The sequence below is a fragment of the Gopherus evgoodei genome, chromosome 3, assembly GCF_007399415.2.
Source record: "Gopherus evgoodei ecotype Sinaloan lineage chromosome 3, rGopEvg1_v1.p, whole genome shotgun sequence".
In the NCBI taxonomy this organism is placed as follows: domain Eukaryota; kingdom Metazoa; phylum Chordata; order Testudines; family Testudinidae; genus Gopherus; species Gopherus evgoodei.
Window position 1 is genome coordinate 5,233,641 of NC_044324.1, and position 22,752 is coordinate 5,256,392.

The 22,752-nt window shown below is 53.9% G+C and overlaps 1 protein-coding gene across 1 annotated transcript in view; it reads right to left on the reverse strand.

Annotated features, from left to right (window-relative positions):
• Nucleotides 1-22,752, reverse strand: part of LRP1 (LDL receptor related protein 1) — a 180,201-nt gene that overhangs the window by 109,599 nt on the left and 47,850 nt on the right. Inside the window, exons 3-6 of the mRNA XM_030554642.1 lie at nt 16,751-16,888; nt 7,148-7,267; nt 5,989-6,117; nt 4,996-5,259 (exon numbers count right to left, since the gene is read on the reverse strand). Coding sequence (XP_030410502.1) covers nt 4,996-5,259; nt 5,989-6,117; nt 7,148-7,267; nt 16,751-16,888 — 651 coding nt within the window. The remainder of the gene's footprint in view (nt 1-4,995; nt 5,260-5,988; nt 6,118-7,147; nt 7,268-16,750; nt 16,889-22,752) is intronic.

The window sequence follows — 22,752 nt, forward strand, 5'->3', positions numbered from 1 at the left end:
GAAGTTCCTCCTTCGCACCCTCTCTCTCTCTCTGTCTCTCTCAGCATCAACAGGGCAAGACCTGTGTGATCCCTGGAAGGAAAATTAGTCCCTGGGTGTGCGATGGCTCCAAGGCACTGTAAGAGGCTGTTCACTGAGTCATTTGGGGCAGCTGCGAAACTAGCTCCAGTGACAACTCTCGCTCCAAGCGTTGTCACGCCGGCAGTCTGCATTTGGAGGCACAGGCAGAATCATCACGCAGAAATTCATCTGTACCCAGGGCATTTGGCTGAATAAAAAGTTAGCAGTGGAGGAAAACAGGAAGATCCGTGCACATGGGTTCCTGCCAACCTCTGCTCAGAGCCCTAACTTACCCTATCTCCCGCCATGCCAGTCACACTAATCTCTCAGCAGAAAAGCCATGGATGCGCAGCTACTATCTGAACCGGACAGACACAACTCATCATTCCAGCACAGCAACGCCAGCTGGGAGGCTGGTAATTCTCAACCCTTTAGCACTGGGATTTCCCCATCAGATGCTAACGCAAACCCCATTAGCAGTAGGCGCTGGGGAAGCCTGACTCCGGCTGTCAGTAGATAAATGCCACAAAGAGGCAAGTAAATAAAGGAGCCACTAACTGGATTTGGATTTACAGATGAGCTTTACTGTCCTGTAAGATAAAATCATGGTAAGATCAGATCTCTTCAACACAGAACAGCTTAGACTCAGAAGGTAAAAGGAACATTTATAAAACTTTACGTTCTATTTAAGCTTTGCATTTATAAATAAATCCTGGAAAGATTTCTTGGCAGAATTGGAAACTCAAACTGACACGGGCAAAGCAGAAAGTGAAACTCACTTGCCTAGTTTCACAGGCCGAGATGAGTGAAATGCATAAGCCAAATAACAATCGGTGGTGCTGCCACCTCTCCTGATTTTATCATGCACCTTGCGCTGTTTGCGGAGGGTTTTTGCTTTTGTGGGTTTTTTTGTTTTTGTTTTTAATTCCCAGCTGCTGGAGTCCGGTGACTACATGAGAATCGCAACTTTCTTTAAAAAAAAAAAAAAAAAAAAAAAAAAGCTTCTCGTCCTCATGGCTACAGAGAAAAGTTTGGAAACACGAGCGAATCCCACAGCTCAGAAACGAGATGTCAAATAAAAAGAACCCCAAATGTATTTCTTTTTTTAAATCTCAGGACATCTCGGGAGCCAGACTCAGGAGCTCAGGACACTTGAGGAATCTTGCACCCATGACAAGTAGTAAATTATTGTTAAGCTTCACATGGGTTTTCTCCCCAAAATGTTGCATTATTCGTAGGTGTTGCACATACACCCTCATCCCACCTCAACTGAGTTACTACATTTTAATCAGAGATCAGACTTTAGTCCGAAGCTCCAGCGTTACTGATTTTATTCTGAAAGGCCTCAATCAAGTTTCTTACGTATAGTGTTTATGGCTTTGTTAACAGGACAATTCAGTCCCTGGCATAAGTGGATGTGATTCCACTGAAGTCCCTGGACTTGCACCTGCCATGAAGAGCTTGCAAGTGAAATAGACAAAAGAAGGCCTGAGGAGATGAAGCGACTTTTACAAGCTCAGAAAGGGACTCCCTGGCAGTGCTGGGGGTGGAACGCACAGCCCCCACTCTCCCGCTGCAGTAGGAAGACAACTGAGGAAAGGTGGATTTGAAACATACTCCTGTCTTGACAGCATCCCGTCCACTTGAGCGGCACATTCCTCTCCCTAAACGCAACTCTGAACAAGATAGCTCTGGAAGAAGTCAGAGCACTCGGGAGGCCAGAAAGCGATCAGCCATCATCTCTCACTTCCTCCTCTGCGCAAGTTACCAGCACCAAACTAACACGAGCAAAACACCTCACGAGCTGCTTTAGATGAGCAGAGCTCAAGAGGGAAGTGCTATTTCCTGAAGAGAGACTGCTTTACAGAGAAAAAGCCCAGCCCGCCGGTATATTACACAATCAGATCACACACTACCTCAGCCACCCAGACACCGGGACTGTGATCAACAACACACCCGGAACTCCTGTGATTAAGCTGCTTGCAGACACCTTTCAGTAACTGCAGGTCTCCGCTACCATGTCGAACAGGGTAGATTGAGTCAGCAGCCAAAATCGCTGCCAGGCCTGAGGTCTCCACCTTCTCAGCTCTCTGGGGTTATCCCAGAAAGTTAATTGAGACTGTGTATCGAAACCTCCCTCTGGTAAGAGGAGAGACTCCCAGGAGATGCAAAGCAGCATCGGTCTTACTCCCTCTGGGAGGCTGATCATGTTTTACACCAATTGAGTGCTTTTAGCCAACACACAGAGTATTACAAGCAAGAAATCCAGCACAGCACGGTGGTCAGTGGAGAAACTGAGGCACGGAAAGGGGAAATGGCACGCCCGCACAGCAAGGCAACAGCAAAGCCAGGAATGGAACCCAGGAGTCCTGTGCCCTGCGTGAATCCCATCCCCCAAAGGGGCATCAAGGAGAAAATAAATGCATCTCCCTAAGGTAGATGGTACTTCGGGTTCTTCTCTGACTCCATGACCACAGCAGGTAAGCACATCACAGTCTTTAATTCATTTATCCTGACAACCCCCCTATGAAGTGGGCTGGTGCTATCTGAGAGATGGGGAAGCTGAGGCTCGGTGACTTGCCCATGGTCTCACAGCAATGTTATGGCAGAGCCAGGAATTAAACCCAGGGCTCTGAAACCCTAACCACTGGCCCAGCCTTCCTTCGGCATGAATGGCTCACTAGGCTGCTCTGCAGAGCAGCCAGCGCTCGCCATGGGCCTTCCTCTAAACCCCGAGTCTGCAATTAAATCAGTTGCTCCCAGCCATGCCCCTGACAGTGCATTTTGAGAAAAGCCAAAAAAAAAATCTAGGATTTCAGGAGAAGCTTCAGATTTCATAATTGATTCAGCGTGGTCTGGTCTGTAGTCCAGAGTCAAATCTGTCACATGAAGGCAGGTCCCACCTGATTGACACGACAGACGCATGGGTCTGACATGACACTGGCCTTCTCCTGCATGCGCTGCCAGCAACCTGCTGGTTTGTCAGGCTAGTGCATCATCCTTCCTCTCCTGGGCCCTCTCTCCTCAGGGTGCCCAAAAACCCCCAAACCATCTTCCTCACATGCAGAAAAAGAGCAGGGATTGGTCTCCTCCTGCCTCACTTCAGACTGTCACCTGCAAGAGCAGAGGGCGAGGCCACACACACACACACACACACACACACACACACACACACACACACACACACACACACACACACACACACACACACACACACAGCAGTACTGCAACCAGAACCAGAGTTGATCCGGAGTCCAAAGGTGAGGGGCGGTGGGAAAGCTCTTTCTCCTCCCCACACACCCACTTTGCAGTGAGGGCTCAGGATTTCATCTCACTCCCGCAGGGTCCTAGCTACGCTGTGGTGTCCTCGTAGGACACAAGGCCAAGGAGAAGGGCTGAACCCCTGGGGTTTTACTGGGCTGCAGAGATCAGTCCCTGGGAGCAAAAGCGTCGTTTTTAACGCAAGGCGTGGCTGGACAGAGCGGTCCCAAGCTGGAAATGGGGCCCAGGCTTCCACTCCCAACAGGCTGGACGAAAGACGGGGACAATGCCCATGTCGCAGATGGGGAAGAGAGGACCAGGTGGGGCGCTGTATTTCCAAAGGAGCTAGACCCCCAAATCCCTCTGCGAGTCACGTAACGCCAGACGCCACCGGGTGACTCGCACCACGGATCAGTGCTGGCAATGGCACCCTGCCCTCCTGAGTCACAGTCCCGGGCCTCCTCCCTCCTCCCACACCAGCTTCCCGTGGCTGCAGCTCCGCAGCTGCGTAAGGAGGCAGAGAATGGAGAGTTTCACCCCCTCCCCTTCCCACATTGGGACAGACAGATTTGCTGTGGTTCCTCACCCAGCACAGTCCTGATCCCAAGCCCATGGACACTCTCCCTCCGATGGGCTTGAACTGGACTCGGTTGCTGCAACCAGGGCACCACAAGGGGGCTGGGGGGGGCGGAAAGGGGCAAAGCCCCCTTCCCTCATGCTCCCAGCACGTCCTCCGGCTGAGCACTGCTGCAGGCCCAAGGCCTGTCCCCCACCTCACCTGATTCCAACCCATAATCCCCCCACACCCTCGGCGTCTACCCCAATCTCCGCCCTCCAAGCCCCTTGATCCTGCTCCACACCCCCAAGGCCCTAAACGCCACCTCCTGGCCCCCCCCACCCCAGCCTCCATACCAGCCCCCTAGCCTAGTCACTCCCCAGCTTTACTACTGATAAAACAGCACCGGCCGTTTGGCCCAACAGCTGAGCCCAGCGGTCCGTACGTTTTTTTAACCTGCAGCCTCCCCCCTGCCCAAAACCCCAAGTGGCGCCCCCGGCAACCAGTCTCGTTACAGCTCAGGAGACGCAAACCGAATTAAACCCACCATCTGCGACTTGCTGGCCATGACTCAGCCTCCCCCCATGGAGCTACGGCCAGAGCTGATTTAGGCAACAGAAGCACGGGGCTCAAATACAAAAACAACAAGCAACCACGGTCGATCCCCCCCGCCCCCACCCCCAGCACCACACAAGGGGCTGATCGATCTCGGACCGCAGCGTTTGACCTGCGCTTGCAGCTCATTGGAAATTGTAAACAGGAGGCAGGAGGGGATCAAAGCAAAAGGAGGAGGAAGATGCAGGCCCTTGGGAAAAAGCTGTTTTAAATCAACCAAATATTTTTCAACCAAATAAATAAACAAATGGTTCTGACTGGCTTTAACGCAAGACATTCAGGCCTTTCACAGGATCCCAAGGGGAGTTAGAGCCCCGGAGCCCACTGGATTCCTAAGGATCTTGTGCACCGAATTGCTTAAAGATCCGGTGTCTACCCCAGGCCAGACCCCCAGGATCCCCCCTTTCCGGTCTGTTCCGGGGTGGGAGGGGTGCATTTAAAGAGGCGCAGACGCAGCAGGAGGAGGAGGTGGGAGGGGCGAAAGCACCGAAGCGGCCACTCACGGTGCAGGCTGAGGGAGATGTTGATGGAGCGCTCCTCCACAAAGCCCTTCAGGTTGGGGATCTTGGCGCACTTGAGGATAGTCTGGGAGGCGCTGTCGCCCACGTGGACCCAGCACACCGTGTCCTCAATGTAGTTGAAGTCCATGGCCGTGGTCTGCTTGGTGCTGGTGGGGGTGATGTTGGGCACGGGGCCGCCGCTCAGGTAGGTGGCCAGGATGTTCTGGGAGTTGGCGATGAGCAGCACCGGGGGCCGGTCCACAGGCTCTGGAAGGGGGGGTGAGGGGAACAGCCAGGGAGGGTTAAGCAGGCTGCTGGATTCCTGCTCAATCTATGCCCCAGGCCCCAGCAGGGAACCCAAAGCCTGATCCAAGCAAGAGGGAATATGAGGGGAGAGGTCTGGGGGCAGGAGACTGAGCTGTAACATGGAGAGTCACGATTCTCGACATCACCTGCAAAACATGCGTGCTCGAGGCGGCCTGGTAGCTTTGCACATACACCAGGCCCCCCTGCAAGCACCTCGCATGTGTGGTGTGGCCGCCGGGTCACTCTGCACATGCACACACACCCCTGGGTCATGTGCAAACAGGGCAGCTCTGGGGCAGCCAGGTGGCTTTGCACATGCACACACCCCTAGGTCACATGCAAACACGGCAGGAGCGCCACTCACACTCTGGGGCAGCCAGGTCGCTTTGCACACGCACACACACCCCTAGGTCACATGCAAACACAGCAGGAGCGCCACGCACACTCTGGAGCAGCCAGGTGGCTTTGCACATGCACACACTCCTAGATCACGTGCAAACACAGCAGGAGCACCACGTATGCTCTGGGGCAGCCAGGTGGCTTTGCACATGCAACACCCCTAGATCACATGCAAACACGGCAGGAGGGCCACGCACGCTCTGGAGCAGCCAGGTGGCTTTGCATGCATCCCCAGGTCCCGGGAGCTGGAGCCAGCCAGAAGCAAGGCCACACCACAAAAACACCACCTACCATTCTTTGCTTTGCAGGACCGGTTATCGGGCTGCAGGAGATAGCCCTCGACGCAGCTGCATGTGTAGGAGCCCTCCGTGTTCGTGCATGTCTGACTGCAGGTCCCGTAGATGGTGCACTCATCGAAGTCTACAGGGGACAGCAAGAAAACAAGGCTGGATCTCACAACTGCGTCCGCTCCCAGTGAGCCAGGGAAAGACAGAACCCCCCCGTGCTCACGGTGGAGCAGCAGGGAATGGGACATGTGGGAGGAACACACACACACACACACACCCACACCAGGGGAGTCTAATCGTAGGGTTTAAAGGCCAGAAGGGACCAGTGCAATCCTCCAGTCTGTGTCCCTCTGTGTCACCCAGAGCAGAGACTCTCACCACGTGAATCCTGCAGCCAGCCCAGAACGTCCGGCTGAGCCAGAGCAGAACTTTCACCGACATCAGCCGAGTGACAGAGAATCCACCCCAGCCCTGGTGAAACGATACTCTTCAAAATCTGCCCCTTTCTCTCCAGTCTGAATTTCTCTAGCATCAGCTTCCACCCGCTGGCTCTTACTCTGCTCTCCCCGAACAGGGACTCGGAGCCCGCGATCACGTCGCCTCTCAACCTTCTCCCGAGTAAACTAAAGGGACCAAGATTCTTTCGTCTCTTGCGACAAGGCTTCCCAGAGCGCGAGTCCTTCTCGGAGCTCTTTTCTGGACCCTCTCCCATTCTGCAGCCCCCTTTTTGAAGTGGACCCCAGACCTGGCCACAGCCCCCAGTGCTGGGCTCACTCATGCCGTACACCCTCTCCTGCTTGGCTGATCTCCTCTTCCTGATGCATCCAAGAATCCTGTTCACCCTCATGGGGGACACCTGCTCAGTGCTCCAATGGGGGACCCCGTGGGGAGGGAATCAGTTTAATCTGCTGTGCTGCTCTGTCCTGGGCTACTACACAACCCCGACACATCACTGTGACACTCAGGATGGGATTTTCAAAGCTGCGGTATTCTAATGGGCACTAAGTGCCCAAATCCCTTTGGAAGCCACCCCACACCCTACCCTCGCCCCCGGCGGGCTGGTCACACGTTGCCCGCTGTGCTGACGCTGCACCCCAACAGTCCTGTCCCCACCCCCACTGCGGCTGTGTTCACAGGCTGCATCCTCTCCATGTGCCTCCAACCTTTGCAGCTCTTCCTGTCCTCGGCCAGCTGGAAGGAGCTGTTGCAGTAGCAGATGGGTCCGACGAGTGTTGGGACGCAGTGGTGCTGGCACCCCAGAGCCGTGCAGTTGGCCAGAAACTCTAAAGAAAGAAGATGAGGGGGAAGAACGTCACTGCAGGGGTCAGTGGGCACTTCAGACATCTGGGCAGGTGATGGGAACAGAGAACAGTGGTGTCATTACCAGCCCCCCCCCCGGCCCCCCAGCCTTAGCAGTATCCCCACTAGCCTGAGTAACAGCAGGGAAGGACGGGCTTATAGCCAAGGCACAGCACAGGGACTCGGGAGACCTGGGGTCAAGTTCCAGATCTACCACTGACGTCCTGTGACACCTTGCACAGGTCACTGCCACACGCAGCCCTCAGCTCCCCACCTGTGAAAAGGGGAGAAGGACCCCATTCTGGGTACATCTACCCTGCAATTCCAGCTCAGGCAGGCATACAGGGGCCAGCTTGGGGGTGAGGGATAGCTCAGTGGTATGAGCACTGGCCTGCTAAATCCAGGGTTGAGAGTTCAATCCCTGAGGGGGCCATTTAGGGATCTGGGGCAAAAAATCTGCCTAAGGATTGGGTCCTGCTTTGAGCAGGGGGTTGGACTAGATACCTCCTGAGGTCCCTTCCAACCCTGATATTCTGTGATTTTACCTAGCCCGCCTGGCTAAAACTAGCAGCAAATGAATAAGAGGGCAGGCTAGCAATGTGAGCATTTATCCTAGGTGGGCACACATGGCCCCACCGCCACTTGGCCAAGATACACCAATCTGTGCTGCAATGACCCTGTGCAGCGTAGGCATATCCTGCAAGCTCAAATATTTTGTGTGTAAAGCTTTTGTGGGAGCTGGGGAATAAAAAGGATACGTTTGATGATTTCTAGGCAGGGTATCTCCCAGCTGGACTTCTAAAGACAACAAGCCCAATCCACCTTCACCCTGCTCCATGTGTAGATGCTCCCACCAATGCAAACCAGATGCAGACCGCTACCAGAAGAGCTGTGGTTTACACTTCTTTTGCACCGGTTAGACTGCAAGATCATCGGCGCAAGACCTGTGTTTTTGTTCTGTTTACACACGCCTAGCATAACGGGGCCCTGATCCCCAATTGTGGCTCAGGGAACACAGAAGTCCATGGCAACAGAGAATCTGTCCCAAGGCCATCAGAACACCACAAGCCCGGAAATCGTCCGGCATGCATGTACAAACGTGGTCACCTGAGCCCAGGACAGGAAAAGGCTGCACGAGCCACTTTGAAACAGTGACGGAATTTGATTCTGAAATATGAGTCACATTGTCTCTAACCTCAGCTGCATGGCTCAGCATTTCCTATTTAAAGGCTCAGCCACAAAAGGCAAGAAGCAGGAAACCCAGCTCCTGCCACGCACATCCAGAGCGCACCAGCGTCCCTCCTCGACCACATCCCTTTCTCCAGCAGAGCTGCGCTGGGCCACTCGCTCAGCCCCATGGGGCTCTGGAAACTCGCATGCAAAGAGGGAAGAAGAGCGTGACAGGGGGTGCACTGAAGACAGGTCCTAGCCCCGGTTCTGGGCTCCTGCTGCCCGGCCTGCAGTGAAATTTAAGCCCCATGGTGTGCGTTCACTGCATGCTCCCCGAGATCGCCTTAAACAGTGCAAACAAAGGCTTGCTGTAGGGACTGCGAGGCGGGAGCAGGACGCACCCTGCCCACCCAAAACCCAGCGCTCAGAATTAAGAAGCTAAAGGGAGCCAGTATCCTCTGTTCTTAGCTGCCTCTATCCCTGTACACCTCAACTGACAGCCCTGCAGAACCCAGCACTGAAATGGGGTAGGCTGGACGCTCCAGGCAATACATGCAACAGGGGGATTCTCCATTTGGGAGGGTTCCTCCCTGTTCTCCAGCAGGGGGATATCCACTGATCTCAATGGGGGGATTCCCCCATTGTTCTCCAGCGGGGGGAGGCGGGGGGAATTCCCTCATTGTTCTCCAGCAGGGGAATACACCATTGTTCTCAGTGGGGGGAGCGGATGGGAGGATTCCCATTGAGTGCTGAACTCTTTGGACTCCTGGAGCAGAGAAGGAGCAGGGCGGGGTGTGGCTCTGGATGGCAGCACCTGGTCCAAACAGGCAGCGGTTTGGACCATCGCTGCAAGGCCCCAGGAAGCCCTGTGGTGATCGTCCAGTGCTGTCTCCTCCCCAGACCTACCTACCACCAAGGAGCTCAGCAGGGAGCCAGGCAGCAAATGCAGGGAAAACACGTCCCTGCCCGTCTATTAAGAGCCTCCCAGGCAGGAGCTGGATGCATTAAATATCCATGCTCCTGGGAGGGGTCCACCCCAAGCTTCCCACACCTCCCCTGCGCCCAAGGCTAGGCCCACACTCAGGAGGCTCCCACTCTGAACAGATTAATTTCTATCCATGGATGAAATAAATGCTAATCAGGTGTCCATCTGCAGCGCGCTGCCCTGTGCTCTGAGGTAGCCTGGGACTGATGAGAAACGGAGCACTCGCCCGGAGCGTTCATCTCGCTCTGCCAATAACTGACGGCTTCCCAGACTCAGCAAGGTCACATCCTGACGGGCCTCGTTACGCTACGAAAGGGGGTAATTATACAGACATCCACGCAATGCGCAGAGGAGACCTCGGCTCAGTTCCCAGCCCCTCTGTCTGTGCCGCGGACCCCCACCCGTAATGCGAGGCTCATGGATCTGCCCCTGGCTCCCCAGGGGATCGTGAGGACAGGCTGCATAGCTTTGAGGTCCGCTGATGAACAGCAGTAGGTGGGAGGTAGGCATTGTTTTGTTACACACACAGCGAGATTCTCCGATAAAAAGGGGACCAGAATTCAGACTCTAGATTAGCGAAATCTGCATATATCAAGGCACATTGTAGTCACGTGATGCCCGTTTATAGGGAACCGTACCTGGGCATCTGGATCTTTAATGAATTTGTCTTCACATGTCTCTCTGAGGTAGGTCAAACTGAGGTGCAAGCAGTAAAGAGAAATTAAATGCCTCTCCCTGGAAGCCTCTTGCAAAGCAAGGAATTGAACCTACAACTCCTAGCTAACGCCCTAACCACTGCACCATGCTCCATCTCACTAGCACGGGAGTGCATTGCACGGGTGCTAACTGCAACCCCCTGGGAACACGGTCGTGCTTTCAAAGCCCCATGCAAGCCAGAAAGCTGCTCCGCACAAGCAAACCAAGAACGAAATAGGCATCCCCGGCAGTGATAAGACAGGCTTCTGCGACCCAATTAATGCACAAAGGGCTGGGAGGGAGGCTTCGTAGCTGAAGGGACACTCATTGTGGGAAGCAGAAGAGCACTTCAGCCCACAAAGGTCTCTTTGTTTGAAGGGGTTTTTCCCTCTCCTGCCCAACACCGCCCTGGCTTGGAAGTGGAAAGTGGGATGAACTCAAATCCGTGTGCAAAACAATCTAACCGTGAACCTTGCCAAGCTGAGAAAATTCGCAGCCCTCTCAGAGACCTCGTGATCAAATGCATCCCACAGCTTGGAGCAGCTGGCTCAAGGAGTCTGGGAATGGGACATGGGCCCTTTCCCCTCTAGGGAGTGCTGGCTCCGATCCCGCCCCAGGGCAGGGGGCTGGCTGGCTCGGGGTGGTGGAGAATGGGGTCTTTCCCTTCTAGGGGGTGTCGGCTCTGATCTGGCCCCACGGCGGGGGGCTGGCTGGCTCGGGGTGGTGGAGAATGGGGCCTTTCCCTTCTAGGGGGTGCCGGCTCTGATTTGGCCCCATGGCGGGGGGCTGGCTGGCTGGCTCAGGGTGGTGGAGAATGGGGTCTTTCCCTTCGAGGGGGTGCTGGCTCCGATCCCGCCCCAGGGCGGGGGGCTGGCTGGCACGGAGTGGGAAAAGGGGGAAGGGAGGTAAGGGGTCAGCACTTCAAATCCAGTGCAGGTTATTAGTAACTGGCAGCCGTTAGGCCCAAGCTCCATTCCGGACCTAGGACGGAGCGCAGGGGAGGGTTTGAGACGCCATCTCTGACCACAGTTCATTAAACACTCACTGACCAGCACCCCTCTCCTCAGAGCAACCCCAAGACCCAACTCCCCTGTTCCTGCCCCCGAGGGGCAGGGCTAGGATGGGGGCTCGGGTCACACCTGAGATAGTTAACTTGCTAGTACAGTACATTCAGGGCTGGGCAAGAGCGGGGCGGGGGGGGACGCAGGAACATAAACGGATGGCAGCAGCACGCCACTCACGTCCCATAGCCCCCGCAAATCTGCATCTCCAGAAACCAGCACTGCAGAGCCCGGAGAACAGGTTCTGTGGTTAAACAAACTGTTTGTGATTCAGAAAAGCCCTCCCTGCCCCAAAACCACATTAAAACCAGATAGGAAATGTCACAACCTCTCGCACCAGGTCCCTGCAGCCTCTTGCCAGGGTCCCCAACAAACATCGGGGAGGACAGATAACGTTTTACCATCCAGATCTACTCTGTTTTGTTTACAGGAGGTTCAGAGGTCGAGTCCAGGTCGGGGAGCCTTTCGGGAAACCACGCCGACTAACCAGGGAGCAACGACCAGTTCCCATAGGACACCTCCTGCCACCTTGATCAGAAGTGGGTGTGGAACCAGGATGCTTAGCTGCATTGGAGTGGTCTGTAAACACTTCCAGCTGTGTGGATCTCACCCTGACATTCGGGGAAGGAGAATCTGATGCAAGGTCATAACTGGAGCATGGGGGGCAGAGGGGGTGTCAATGGCAAATTCCCACACTAGCCCAAGGACCCTGTTACAGCCAGAACTAAACATGTAGATATAAACCAATTTAGTTAATCCAGTCCACATGTGTGTGTAGACGCTCTGATTCTGGTTTAAGGGATGGTCTATACTCTATTACACCAGTGTAGAAGATAGACTCATAGACTCATAGGTCAGAAGGGACCAATCTGATCATCTAGTCTGACCTCCTGCACGAGGCAGGCCACAGAACCCCACCCATCCAATTTTATAACAACCCCTATCCCAGGACCAAGTTATTGAAATCCTCAAAATTGGTTTGAAGATCTCAAGCTGCAGAGAAACCACCAGCAAGCGACCCGTGCCCCACGCTGCAGGGGAAGGCGAAAAACCTCCAGGGCCCCTGCCAATCCGTCCTGGAGGAAAATTCCTTCCTGACCCCAAATATGGCGATCAGCTAAACCCTGAGCATGTGGGCAAGAGTCACCAGCCAGCACCCAAGAAGGAATTCTCTGCAGTAACTCAGTTCCCATTCCATCCAACATCTCCCCGCAGACCATTGAGCAGACCTATCTGGTGGTAATCCAAGATCAATTGCCCAAATTAACGATCCTATCATAACATCCCCTCCATATACTTATCAAGCTTTGTCTTAAAGCCAGGAAAGTCTTTTGCCCCCACTACTTCCCTCGGAAGGCTGTTCCAGATCAACTTGTTTCAGTGGGAGCTGCTCAGTCTCCCATCAATCGATCTTTGGACTTAACTTGCTACCATTAGTGCAGGATGGTTGTTTTTTTAAACCGGCATGACTCACTTTTGCTCAGAGTTAAACCGAATTAAGCCTGGGTTACACTTGCCACTTTTACCAGCATCATGATGCCAGGTAGGGGGATGATTTTATCTATCCCGCCCCTAGTCTGGCCACAGTTATACCAGGCTAACGGTGCCTTCTAGTAAAATAGCTCATTTCCCCTTTATCCCGGTTTAACAGCAGCCAGCCTAGCGTGTGTCACCACTTTACCTAGCCCGATAGTTCTAGCACACCCACATTCTAGAGCAGACAAGGCTGCAGGAGCAGTGTGGACATAATCCATTTCTGAGCCATCTACCACACTGCAAGGGCCAGCAAAGCAAAGCCAGGCCAGCACCCGTTACCCTCTTTGGCACAGCATATGCCTAATGTTCACATTTTGCTTTTGCACGGGGAGGTCACGGCCCAGGCTACAGTCCCCAGGCCAGCTGATGGTCTAACACAGCGGGAGGAGTGCCCTTTCCCTGGCAAAAATGGTATAGATTTGCTCACAATCCCGCTCTAAATCCTCTGTGTTATGCATATGCAAGTTTAATAAGCCGGGTGGGCCAGCTGACTCATTCACATAGTCTGTCGGCTTTGTAGGGTGTTTGGCAGGCCTGCAGGTTCATTTCAGAACCTTCTCTCCCAGCTCATGCACCAAAGAAAACCCCAACAATATCAGAGTTTTAATTTTTTTTTTTTGAAAGGATGTTGTTCCGGTGGAAACAGTGCCTGTACAATACCAGCCCTTGGGGATTTTTAAAAGAACAGTCAAGGTTTGTGGCTCCCTCTTCTCTGCTACCAGGAATAGCCTGTTCGAAGGTTGCAGCTGGGATCTCTGCTTCTTTACTAGCCAATAGTTCTTCCCTCCCTCTGCTGAGTTTGCCCCTCCCTTGATCTGTTATCATAGGGTTGCTTGTGCACTGGGAGCTGGCGTGCCAGTGTCAGGTTAGAGAAGAGCATGTAGGGCTGCTAGTGATTTTCCCAAAGTGACCGTGGGGTTTAGGAGCACATGGGAATCATGCACCTAAACCCCGCAGACAAAAGCCTTGGCCCCTTAGTTTGTTGTCTCAGGCCCAGGGGAAGGAGAATTATTATCAGAGTGGAGATCAGGGTGACCGTTCGAGGCAGTGAGGTGTGCTGGTGAAGGCCTAGGAAGCCCAAGTCCCAGTCCGAGCTCTGCCACGGATCAGCCATGTGACCTTGGGCAAGCCCCATCACCTCACTGGGCCTCAGTTTCCCCTTTCATCCAAGGAGGAGCAATTCTCTCCACTGTGGGAATTACTGGATGCAATTCCATCTCTTGCATGGGGCAGGCCAGACTCCAGCGGCAGAGAGGAAGGGTGGCCCAATGGTTAGTGAGCTAGTCAGGAGAGAAGGCCTCAGCTCTGCCACGAGCTCCCCGTGGGACCATACTTTGCCCTTCTACCCCTCAGTTTCTCCATCTGTCGAATGGGGGTAACAATCCTGCCGTGCCTCAAGGCTGGGTGAAGATAAACACGCTAGAGAGGGTGAGAGGCTTGGGAGCCCCAGAAGCACCTAAGAGACGCAGACTAGCTGACTGCAGTGGGTCCCACCAGCCAGATGAGATCCACAGGGCCACCACTGAGAACTGGAGAGGAAAACTTGGCTTTTTAGTATCCTCCTCTGAGAGCTCTTGCAAGTGCTGAGCGTTCCCGGCGCCCGCTTGGCTCCGTGCCCAGCTGCAGTAGGTGTAACCCAATGTCAGACAGAATTAAACCTCCCCACCTCACAGATTCAGCCGCTGATTAGCCCTCTCTCCCGCCCCAGACTTGTTGAGACACTGTACTGGTCTCTCAGCTGCCTGGGGTGCGTGGGTGGTTCTATAAAATGAATCTACACAAATAGCTTGGAGGACACATTCAGGCCAGGGATCTGGTGCAGGGAGCCGGGAGGAGACGCTTATGCAAAGGGGAACGTTTCCAGGTGCCTGAACAGGTGGTTCATAAAGGCACGGGGACACGGTGGAGAGAGCCGGGACTCCAGAGCCTTGGGCTCTATTCCCACCTCTGCCTCTGAACTGCTTGGAGACTTTGCACAAGTCAGCTCCCTGCTCTGTGCCTCAGTTTCCCCCTCTGGAAACTGGGAATAATGACCTTGCGCTCTCTGGGAAAGTGCTAGATAAGAGCTAGGTATCTTCCGTATAAGCAGCAGGGACTCTGTACTTGTATCTTCAGTACTTATCCGGCACATCTGAGCACCTCACAATGTCTAACGTAGTCAGCCTCCTACATCCCTGTGGGGCAGGGATGCTGTCCCCACGGCCCCTACAGAACTGGGTAGCCCAGCGGTCCCTCCACAGAGGAACCCAGGTCCTGAGACTGGATCCAGCCCAGGTCTGGAACAATGCAACATTACTATCACTCAATGACTGTTTGGTGCTTCCTCCTCCCCCTGTGTGTACTGACTTTGGCAGGTCTCAGTTCAGTCTCTTAGCAGAGAACCAGCCACATCATAAAATGCCCCTTTGGCCCAAGCAAACCTCCACAGAACAGAAGGGGCCACAGAGACCAAGTGCCCCCCACACACACACCCCCGACTGCGACAGCTCCGGCTGACCTGCTGGGAAAGCTTGTACTGCAGCCGCATGGACTGCCCAGGACAAAGCGAGAGGCAGGCCCGGATGCGGGAAAGCCAGTGAGCCTGACGCAGCCTGTAGAACTGATACATGAAATTGTTTTTAATTGTTCACTTTATTAATGCAACTTCTGTTCACCATTCACTACACTCGCCTACACTGTAACTTCTGTTCACTGTTTGCCATATTGTAATTCAAACCCCATTTTAAAACGCTCACTTCATTTGTAAAAGCTTCCTCCAACCTTCATTTTTGCAAACTCTGCTGTACTCTTATTAGTTAGTTTAGATGTGTGAATGAGGCATGTATGAATGACGGAATCAACCTCCAGCCCCAGCCTGTCCTGATGAAATAAAGTTCAAACACCACCGGCTGAAGATGCAGACAAGAGCCCTAACAAAGTAAGCAGAGTCCACCTTAAAAATAAAAGGTACAATAGAAGAAAGATCAAAGCTAGGTCCAAGGCTGAAAGTCACGCCTGCAATTGAAGGGTGATCAATCACCAAACCCAGAGGCAGTGTGACACAGCAAGACCTATAGACTCTGGATTCAAACTCAAGCCTGCAAAAAGGATGGGTGAGATGGGAGACTTTGGGAGGGTAATATTCTGCTGCCAACATAGAAGGACATCGGTGCAGGCCCAACAGAGACCCAGCTCGTCCTTGCGCCCGGCTTTCCTGGCCAGTTACCGCCACAAGCTACGAACCCAAGCTGCAAAATCAAGCAATGAACTTAAGCTGTCTTCAGGACTGGTAACTATGCAGCAGCTGCAGAACATCTGATGGGCGGGTGGGTGGGTGTGTAGGTATTAGGTATAATGTGTGTGTATAAGGATTAAGATATTACTTATTGGTCATAAATCATTTTATCATAATAAATGTGGCATCTTTGTCTTGCCCTTGAAAAGATCCTGTGTAGTTTTGTCTGTACCACAAGCTGTTGGAAGCTACGGGCAGTTAGGAGTCTACTCTCTAGCAGAGCCGTCTTAGCACCTGGGTTCAGCCCAAGAAACGTCTCAGAGGTACTAAGAAGCCGACACTGGCTGCTGTAAGGAAGGTTTTTTTTCCCCCAACAGAAGGTAGCAAGACCCCTGGCTAAGGAGGAAATCAATGTCTAAGCCAAACCCAAACTCCATGCGCCTCCTTCCGCTCAGCAGAGAGCACAGCTATTTAACAGCTTGATGGGACGGGAGCAATCGGTATTTTTCCTGCAGGAGGGAACCTTCAAGTCTTCTAACCCACTGCCCCCAGGACTCTCTGACAGTGGTGGGGCGGGTCACACTGCGGTACCTCCACCAGTGCATCGCTCCTGTGCGAACACGCCACCCACTGGGGCAAATCACCTTCTACTGGGGCACGTCCTGTAGCTTGGGGTTGGCACTGGCGCAGCCGGCGTGGACACGCTTTAAGGAGGAATTTCCCCCAACCACCCCCCACGACAGTGGAGTGTCTCAGCCCAGATGGAGGTGGGGGCTGCCCCGGGGACCCGTCAGCGCTCCCCTACCCCGGCAGTGCGACCCCTCGTCCGAGCCGTCGAAGCAGTCCTGAACACCGTTGCACAGTTTGCTCATGGGTATGCACAGCTCCGTGCCCAGGCAGTTATGTTCATTGGGTTGGCACCGCAACACCTTGCTCTGCGGACCTGGAAGAGAGCAGAACACGAGAGAGATTCAGCCGAGAGGGGAAGGGAATCGCTTGACAGCATCACAGCAACGCCCGGGAGCTGCAGCAAGGACCAGGGGCTGCATCTGGGCCTGGCCCATGCAAGCGACGAGAACCCAGCCCCAGACAGCTCCCAGATCAAGGGGCCGGATCCCTCCCCTTCTCCCGGTGCCATCAGTGCAAAAGGACCCACTCGCATTTCACACTCACTGGGCTCTGATGCAAACACCTGCAGGCGGCACGAAACCAGAGAAAACTGGAGCCGAGGGAGAACCGTGCCATTTGCAAGATAGGCCTGAGGGATGTCTACACTGCAGGTTTACTGCGTGTTCTTACCCCCCACACCAAACCCTCCCATGCGTGTAGAACCCATGTCCACACGTATGACTGAGGTGTGGGGCAAGGAGCCCAACCTGCCCTTGTTTCCAATGAGACTTTAGTGTTACTGTCACTTGGCTGCTTTTGAAAATCGGCCCTCCATGAGTCTGGGTACACTGCACGCAACGCCGGGCTCCGACTCCGGCTTGAGCCCAAAGTCCCCTGGGCTCAGGCTCTAGGACTGGCGAGGTGGAGGGGCCAAGCCCCTTGTTTTGCAGAGTGGACACAGCTTGGACCCAGGTCCCCCAGACTCATGTCCTGAGAGTCTACCAATGCTATCCCACGATCCCACGGGCCAGTGCTCCTTGAGGGATCTGTAGCTGGGGTCTCCCGTCCAAAGCGCTGCCCCAACCCCACCCGAGATCTAACAAATACACCACATCAGGCAGCCAGGCACGAGCTCCCAGGGGACGGGCACAGGTAATGCAGCCACACAGGGTGAGTCCCGCCTGGGCTCCTCCGCGCAGGGCCATGCTGAGAGGGGCCAGACTTGCAAGGATCCAGGGCAAAGGGAGAGACCAGATTAACGGCAGTGGAAGGAGCCAGTGCCCCGAATGAAGCTTTGGCCTCCAGCGGGTGGCTGCATCTCCCTACCCCTGCCGGCGTCTGTGTAGATATTTCACCTCGGTAAGGAAACACAAGTCACTGATCACACAGCACTTTTACTGACTGGCTCGTCAGACACAGCAAACTTCACCCCCCCGGAGAGCGACCCCTTCTTCCCACACCACACTCCCTGGGCCAGCGTCACCCTTCAACAGGGCCTGTCAGGACACACGTCTCGAAGCTGCGAGGCTGCCTGGGGCAGGCCAGAACAGGCACATCCACAGGGTTCCAGATGTGCCCACTCCCCCCAGAACAGGGACCAGCCAGGAACGGGAGCCTGCCTCACGAGAAAAGGAACCCAAGGGGCGAGGAAGCCCCCAGCGATGGATGCCCTGTGGGGTTCCCTGGCTGGGGCAGCCACTCCAGGGCTGGATCGCCCCCTCGCGTGAACTGCCCTCAGATAGTTTGTGCCAAGCACTCAGCACTTCTGGGGGCGGGGGGAGCTGTTTCTAGGTCCTTCTCAAGCCAAAAATTGTATTTTTCCTCCCTGCTGGTGGCAGCACCCAGGGGAAAACGCCCCTCTGAAGGAGCTGGGATGGCACATCTTATTTTTAGCCTCATCTTGGCATCAGAAGATGGGCAGAGCAGAGAGAATCTATAACAAATACCTCATAAAACCACTTCCTCATCAGCTCAAGGATTGAAACACCTTAATTCCAGCAGCATAGCATGGGCTGTGATTAGTACCATGTCCTACCTTAGGAACTGCCCCACCAGCACAGTACTCAACCCCGACACAGCTCCCCGGAAAGAACTGAAGGCAGATCCCCAGGTCCCCTAACCAGATGTGCTGTGCCCTCTCTTTCCCCGCAACAGCAAGAGGCATCGCGGCCAAGCCACAGCCTCTCACGCACTGCACCAGCATCGCCGCTCCGCTCTGGCACTGGACCTGAGGGTGGAATCCTGCACCAGGAGGAAGAGAATCCAGCGCCTGGAGCGATCTGGGCTCACGAACAAAGCCAGCGAGTAGGGCTGACTGCACAGGGAGGCAATCCGCCCAGTCAGACAGGGCCATTTTCACCACCATTTTGCAGAGCAGCGTAAACACAACGGGTGCTTTACAATCACAGAGGCGGTCCCTGTCCCAGCCAGAGGCGGTACGCACGAGAACAGCTCAAGCACAGAATAGGGACGGCCACTGATTCAGGAAGCCATGCAGATGTGTCGTGGGAAGAAGGTGCAACATAGCAGGGAGGGGAAAGGGGACGTGACGTCCCTGTGGAGTGGGACATGCAGGACCTGGAGTTTCCCCGCACTGACGCACCATTTCTCCTTTGCTGCAGACGCACTCGCTAGCTGAAGGGGCATCCGAAAGTCGTCCATTTGAGCTGACGGGCTAGCGTCTTCGGCCAAGGCAAGGCCTCTGCCAGCCCCACTCCCTGGGGGAACAGGGTTTGTCCAGGCCAGGGCTTGATCCATGCACCCAGTTAGCAGCAGCGAATGGTGCAGGGAACTTGGGAGAAGGGGCACTGATTCGATTTACATTTTGTTGTGCTGAGAGGAGCAGAGCCTCGGGGTGGAACGGGCACTAGGGGAGATGAGGATAGGAGAGGCATGCACAGACACGCACTCCTCTTGTCACAGAGCCGGCCTCCTGCCTGTACTTTTCCTAACCCTGAACGAGACCTGTTCAGCACAGGTCCTAGACAGAGGCCTTCGCGCATCTCTCTGCTCTCCAGCCTCACTCGCACAGGCTACGAAACAGCCAATCATCACTTGGCGACTTGTCGGGGAATTTCGGACCCAGCGCACCAAGCTCCCAGCAAAACCTAGAAGCCATCAGAAAAGCTCAGGCTGTGACACACAGAGCCTCACTTCTCTGCCTCACGCGACAGGGGCAGGAGAACATTTCAATACCATGAGGAAACCAGGCCATTGGATCCAGCCAGGAACACACAGCCCCAACAGCTCTTTGCAGGAATACCCTAGCTTCCAAGGGGGCAACATTTATTCCTGTTTGTTTTGGCTGTAGTGACTTTAAAAGGCAGCCCATTAGGACTGATTCTGTTTATATAGCCTCTCCGGTGTCTATTTGGTCTAGTGGGCTAGAACAGGAAGGAGCTGGGAGCTAGGAACCCCTAGCTCTGAAAGGGGAGAGGGGTCTCATGATTAGAACAGAGAACGAGGACCCAGGGCTCCTAGGTTCTGCTTCAAACTCTGCCATTGCTTGTCTGTGCATCTCCGGCTCCTTTCCCTTCTGGAGGATAACGCGGTTTGATTTATAACAATGCAACTCACTAGGTTAAGAGGCTTCTTAACAGCTACTACACAATAGCTTTTGCCTCTAAAGAGAGCTCTGTCTAAATAAAACCACTCTCCTAGGCTCAGAATAATTGCAAATTAAGGGTTAATTAGCTGTGTTTCCAAACAGGTCAAGGGAAGGCACCCAAAGGAAGCACACAGTCCATCAGTCAAAACCCATCTCCCTGCCCATTATCCCCGTGGAAAGAGCAGATCAACTACTTATCACAAATGGGGCAGGATTAATTTACAAGCCACTTTGTTTCCTTTCAACCGCCTTTGCTCGTTAATAAACGAGCCAATTTATTACATGTGACAAGCTTGTGGTACACCCCAAAGGGCTGAATTAGACATGAATTTTTAACCTCAAAAAACCACTTGAAAAGCAGCAATTCTTCCCCCCACAAATGCAGCCTGTAATTGATCTGGCACTGGCCCAAAGACACATACAAACGGGTAAAAGCTACAAGTGAAGAGATAAGAAGAGCACGAAGTGAGGACCGGGGACTTCGCAAGCTACATGGCTGGAGTGTCGGGGACGGGAAGGAACATTCAAATAAAACCCACTTGGGAGACTAGGTTAAAGCCCCAACCCCGATTCTTATGATTTAGTATTCGGATTGTGGCCTCGGGCCCAGGTCAGGCCACCACTGTGCTAGGAGCTGTACAAACACAACAAAAATAGACAGAAGCTCACAGCTGAAGGCCTGGCCAGCACACAAGTTTCACGCTGGTGTACGTGTGACGGTGACGATTGTGCATTTTCAATGAAAAGAGCCATCCCGTACAAGGTCTAACGGAGATGCACTTAGACTGGTCTAGCAATGCTTTATCCTGGTCCAGCTCCGCTTCCCCCCCTACAGTTAGTGATACCAAGATAAACACTTTTATACTGGTATATTCGTGTCCACACTGGGCCGGGCCGCCTCGGACCAATAGGGAATGTGGAGAGGAAATGCTCCTGCCCTCCAGAACTCTACTACAGGGAAAGCTGCAGCCGCATGGCAGCCGCCGCCCATGAACATAAGCCTGAGACGCAAGTGAGCAGAGAGCCAAGACCTTCCATTTTTGGGTGCTTGCCTGAAGATGCCTTAAAGGCGGCTGAAATTCAGAGGTCACTTTCTGAAAACCAGCCCCTCTGACAGATTCACACTGATTAGTCACTGCCTCGCACCACAAGCGCAGAGACAAACGCATCTCTCTTGACAGGAACTGTCACCATGCAGACACCAGGGCCCCCTCAGCTGCAGAACAGATAAAAGCAGAGCACTCCGCATGCACCAGACCCATTTGACCAATGTGCTGGCAGCTAAGTGGGGCTGTGGCATCAACAGGGAAAACTTTCTACACGTGCTGCAGTGTCTCAGGCTGGCCGGGAGTCCCTTAGGGAGGTTTTATTACCATTGTGTTGTGTCTCATTAACACATTCCTTTTGTTATCTGTATTAACAACACTCTTATCAATAGCTCTCAGAGCTCTTTACAGAGGATGCTGGTAGTCTTATCGTCAGAGCTGGGGAAACTGAGGCACGGGAACGTGACTTGCCCGGGGGTGAAGCCAGCTCCCCCTGGAGCCAGTCTTGTGTTCTATCCACTAAGCCACACTGCCCCTGCAGCAAGCCTTGGGTAAAAAGTTCAAAAGCACCCAAAAGTGACGTAGGCACTTTTAAGTCCCATAAAATTCCAGGGGACTTAGGATCTTTTGAAAATCTGACTCTTCCCTTGCAAAGAAGAGTTGCCCCAGTTTAACTTAAATCAATTAAACCAGTGGGGACTCAACAGGGACCACTCCCACGCTTAGAGTTAAGCTCCTGGGGAATACTTAACAGATTTCCCAGCTCTCAGTTAACAGACAGGATTTCATCAGCCCTTGATGCCACAGGAGTCTGATTCTGCAATGCAAATGGTGCTGCCTCCTTGCAGGGTTGTGTCACTCCCTGAGACTGCATGCAGAAGCCACCCTTGCAACCCCAGGTTTTAAAACAAATCACTCCCCTTGCCAGCAAGATAAGGAGGACATGAGTCAGCTGAAGCCCCCGGTGCCAGACTGGCGTGAGAAAAGCCCCTCTGACAATCCCAAAAGATAGGGGCTTCTCAGCCCCCTGCACGTGTTGACAGCTGGGCCGCCGCTCATGCTCGCTCTGTCCGGAGCAGATGTAAAGCAAGCAGGAATCCCTATTAATATCCCCGGGTGCGCGCAAGCGAGGCTGGACCAGGGGCAGGTTGACATGAGGCTGCAGGGCTTTACACACAAGGCAGCTAACAAGTGCAACCAGCCGACAGAGCTCCCAGCTGAGCAGAGCCAGGCCAGGCCCTCAACTGGGATTTGCACCAGTTTACTTAGGTACATGGTGCGCACGCACTCGCACACCCACCCCACAGATGCTCTCTTTTACTAAGTGTTTGTAAAACACTGACCACCACAGGACCCTGATTTCAATTGGAGCCCACTCAGGGATGTCTTCTCTGCGGGGTTAGCTCAACGTATAACCTGATTTTTGCCCCTACTCCAACTCCCGTCCGCGCACACACATCTCTAGCATACGTGGCAGGTGGGTCAACTGCTGTTGATGCAGGAGTGATGCAGCGAGGATGGATTGGTTTGAGTTACAACTTACCC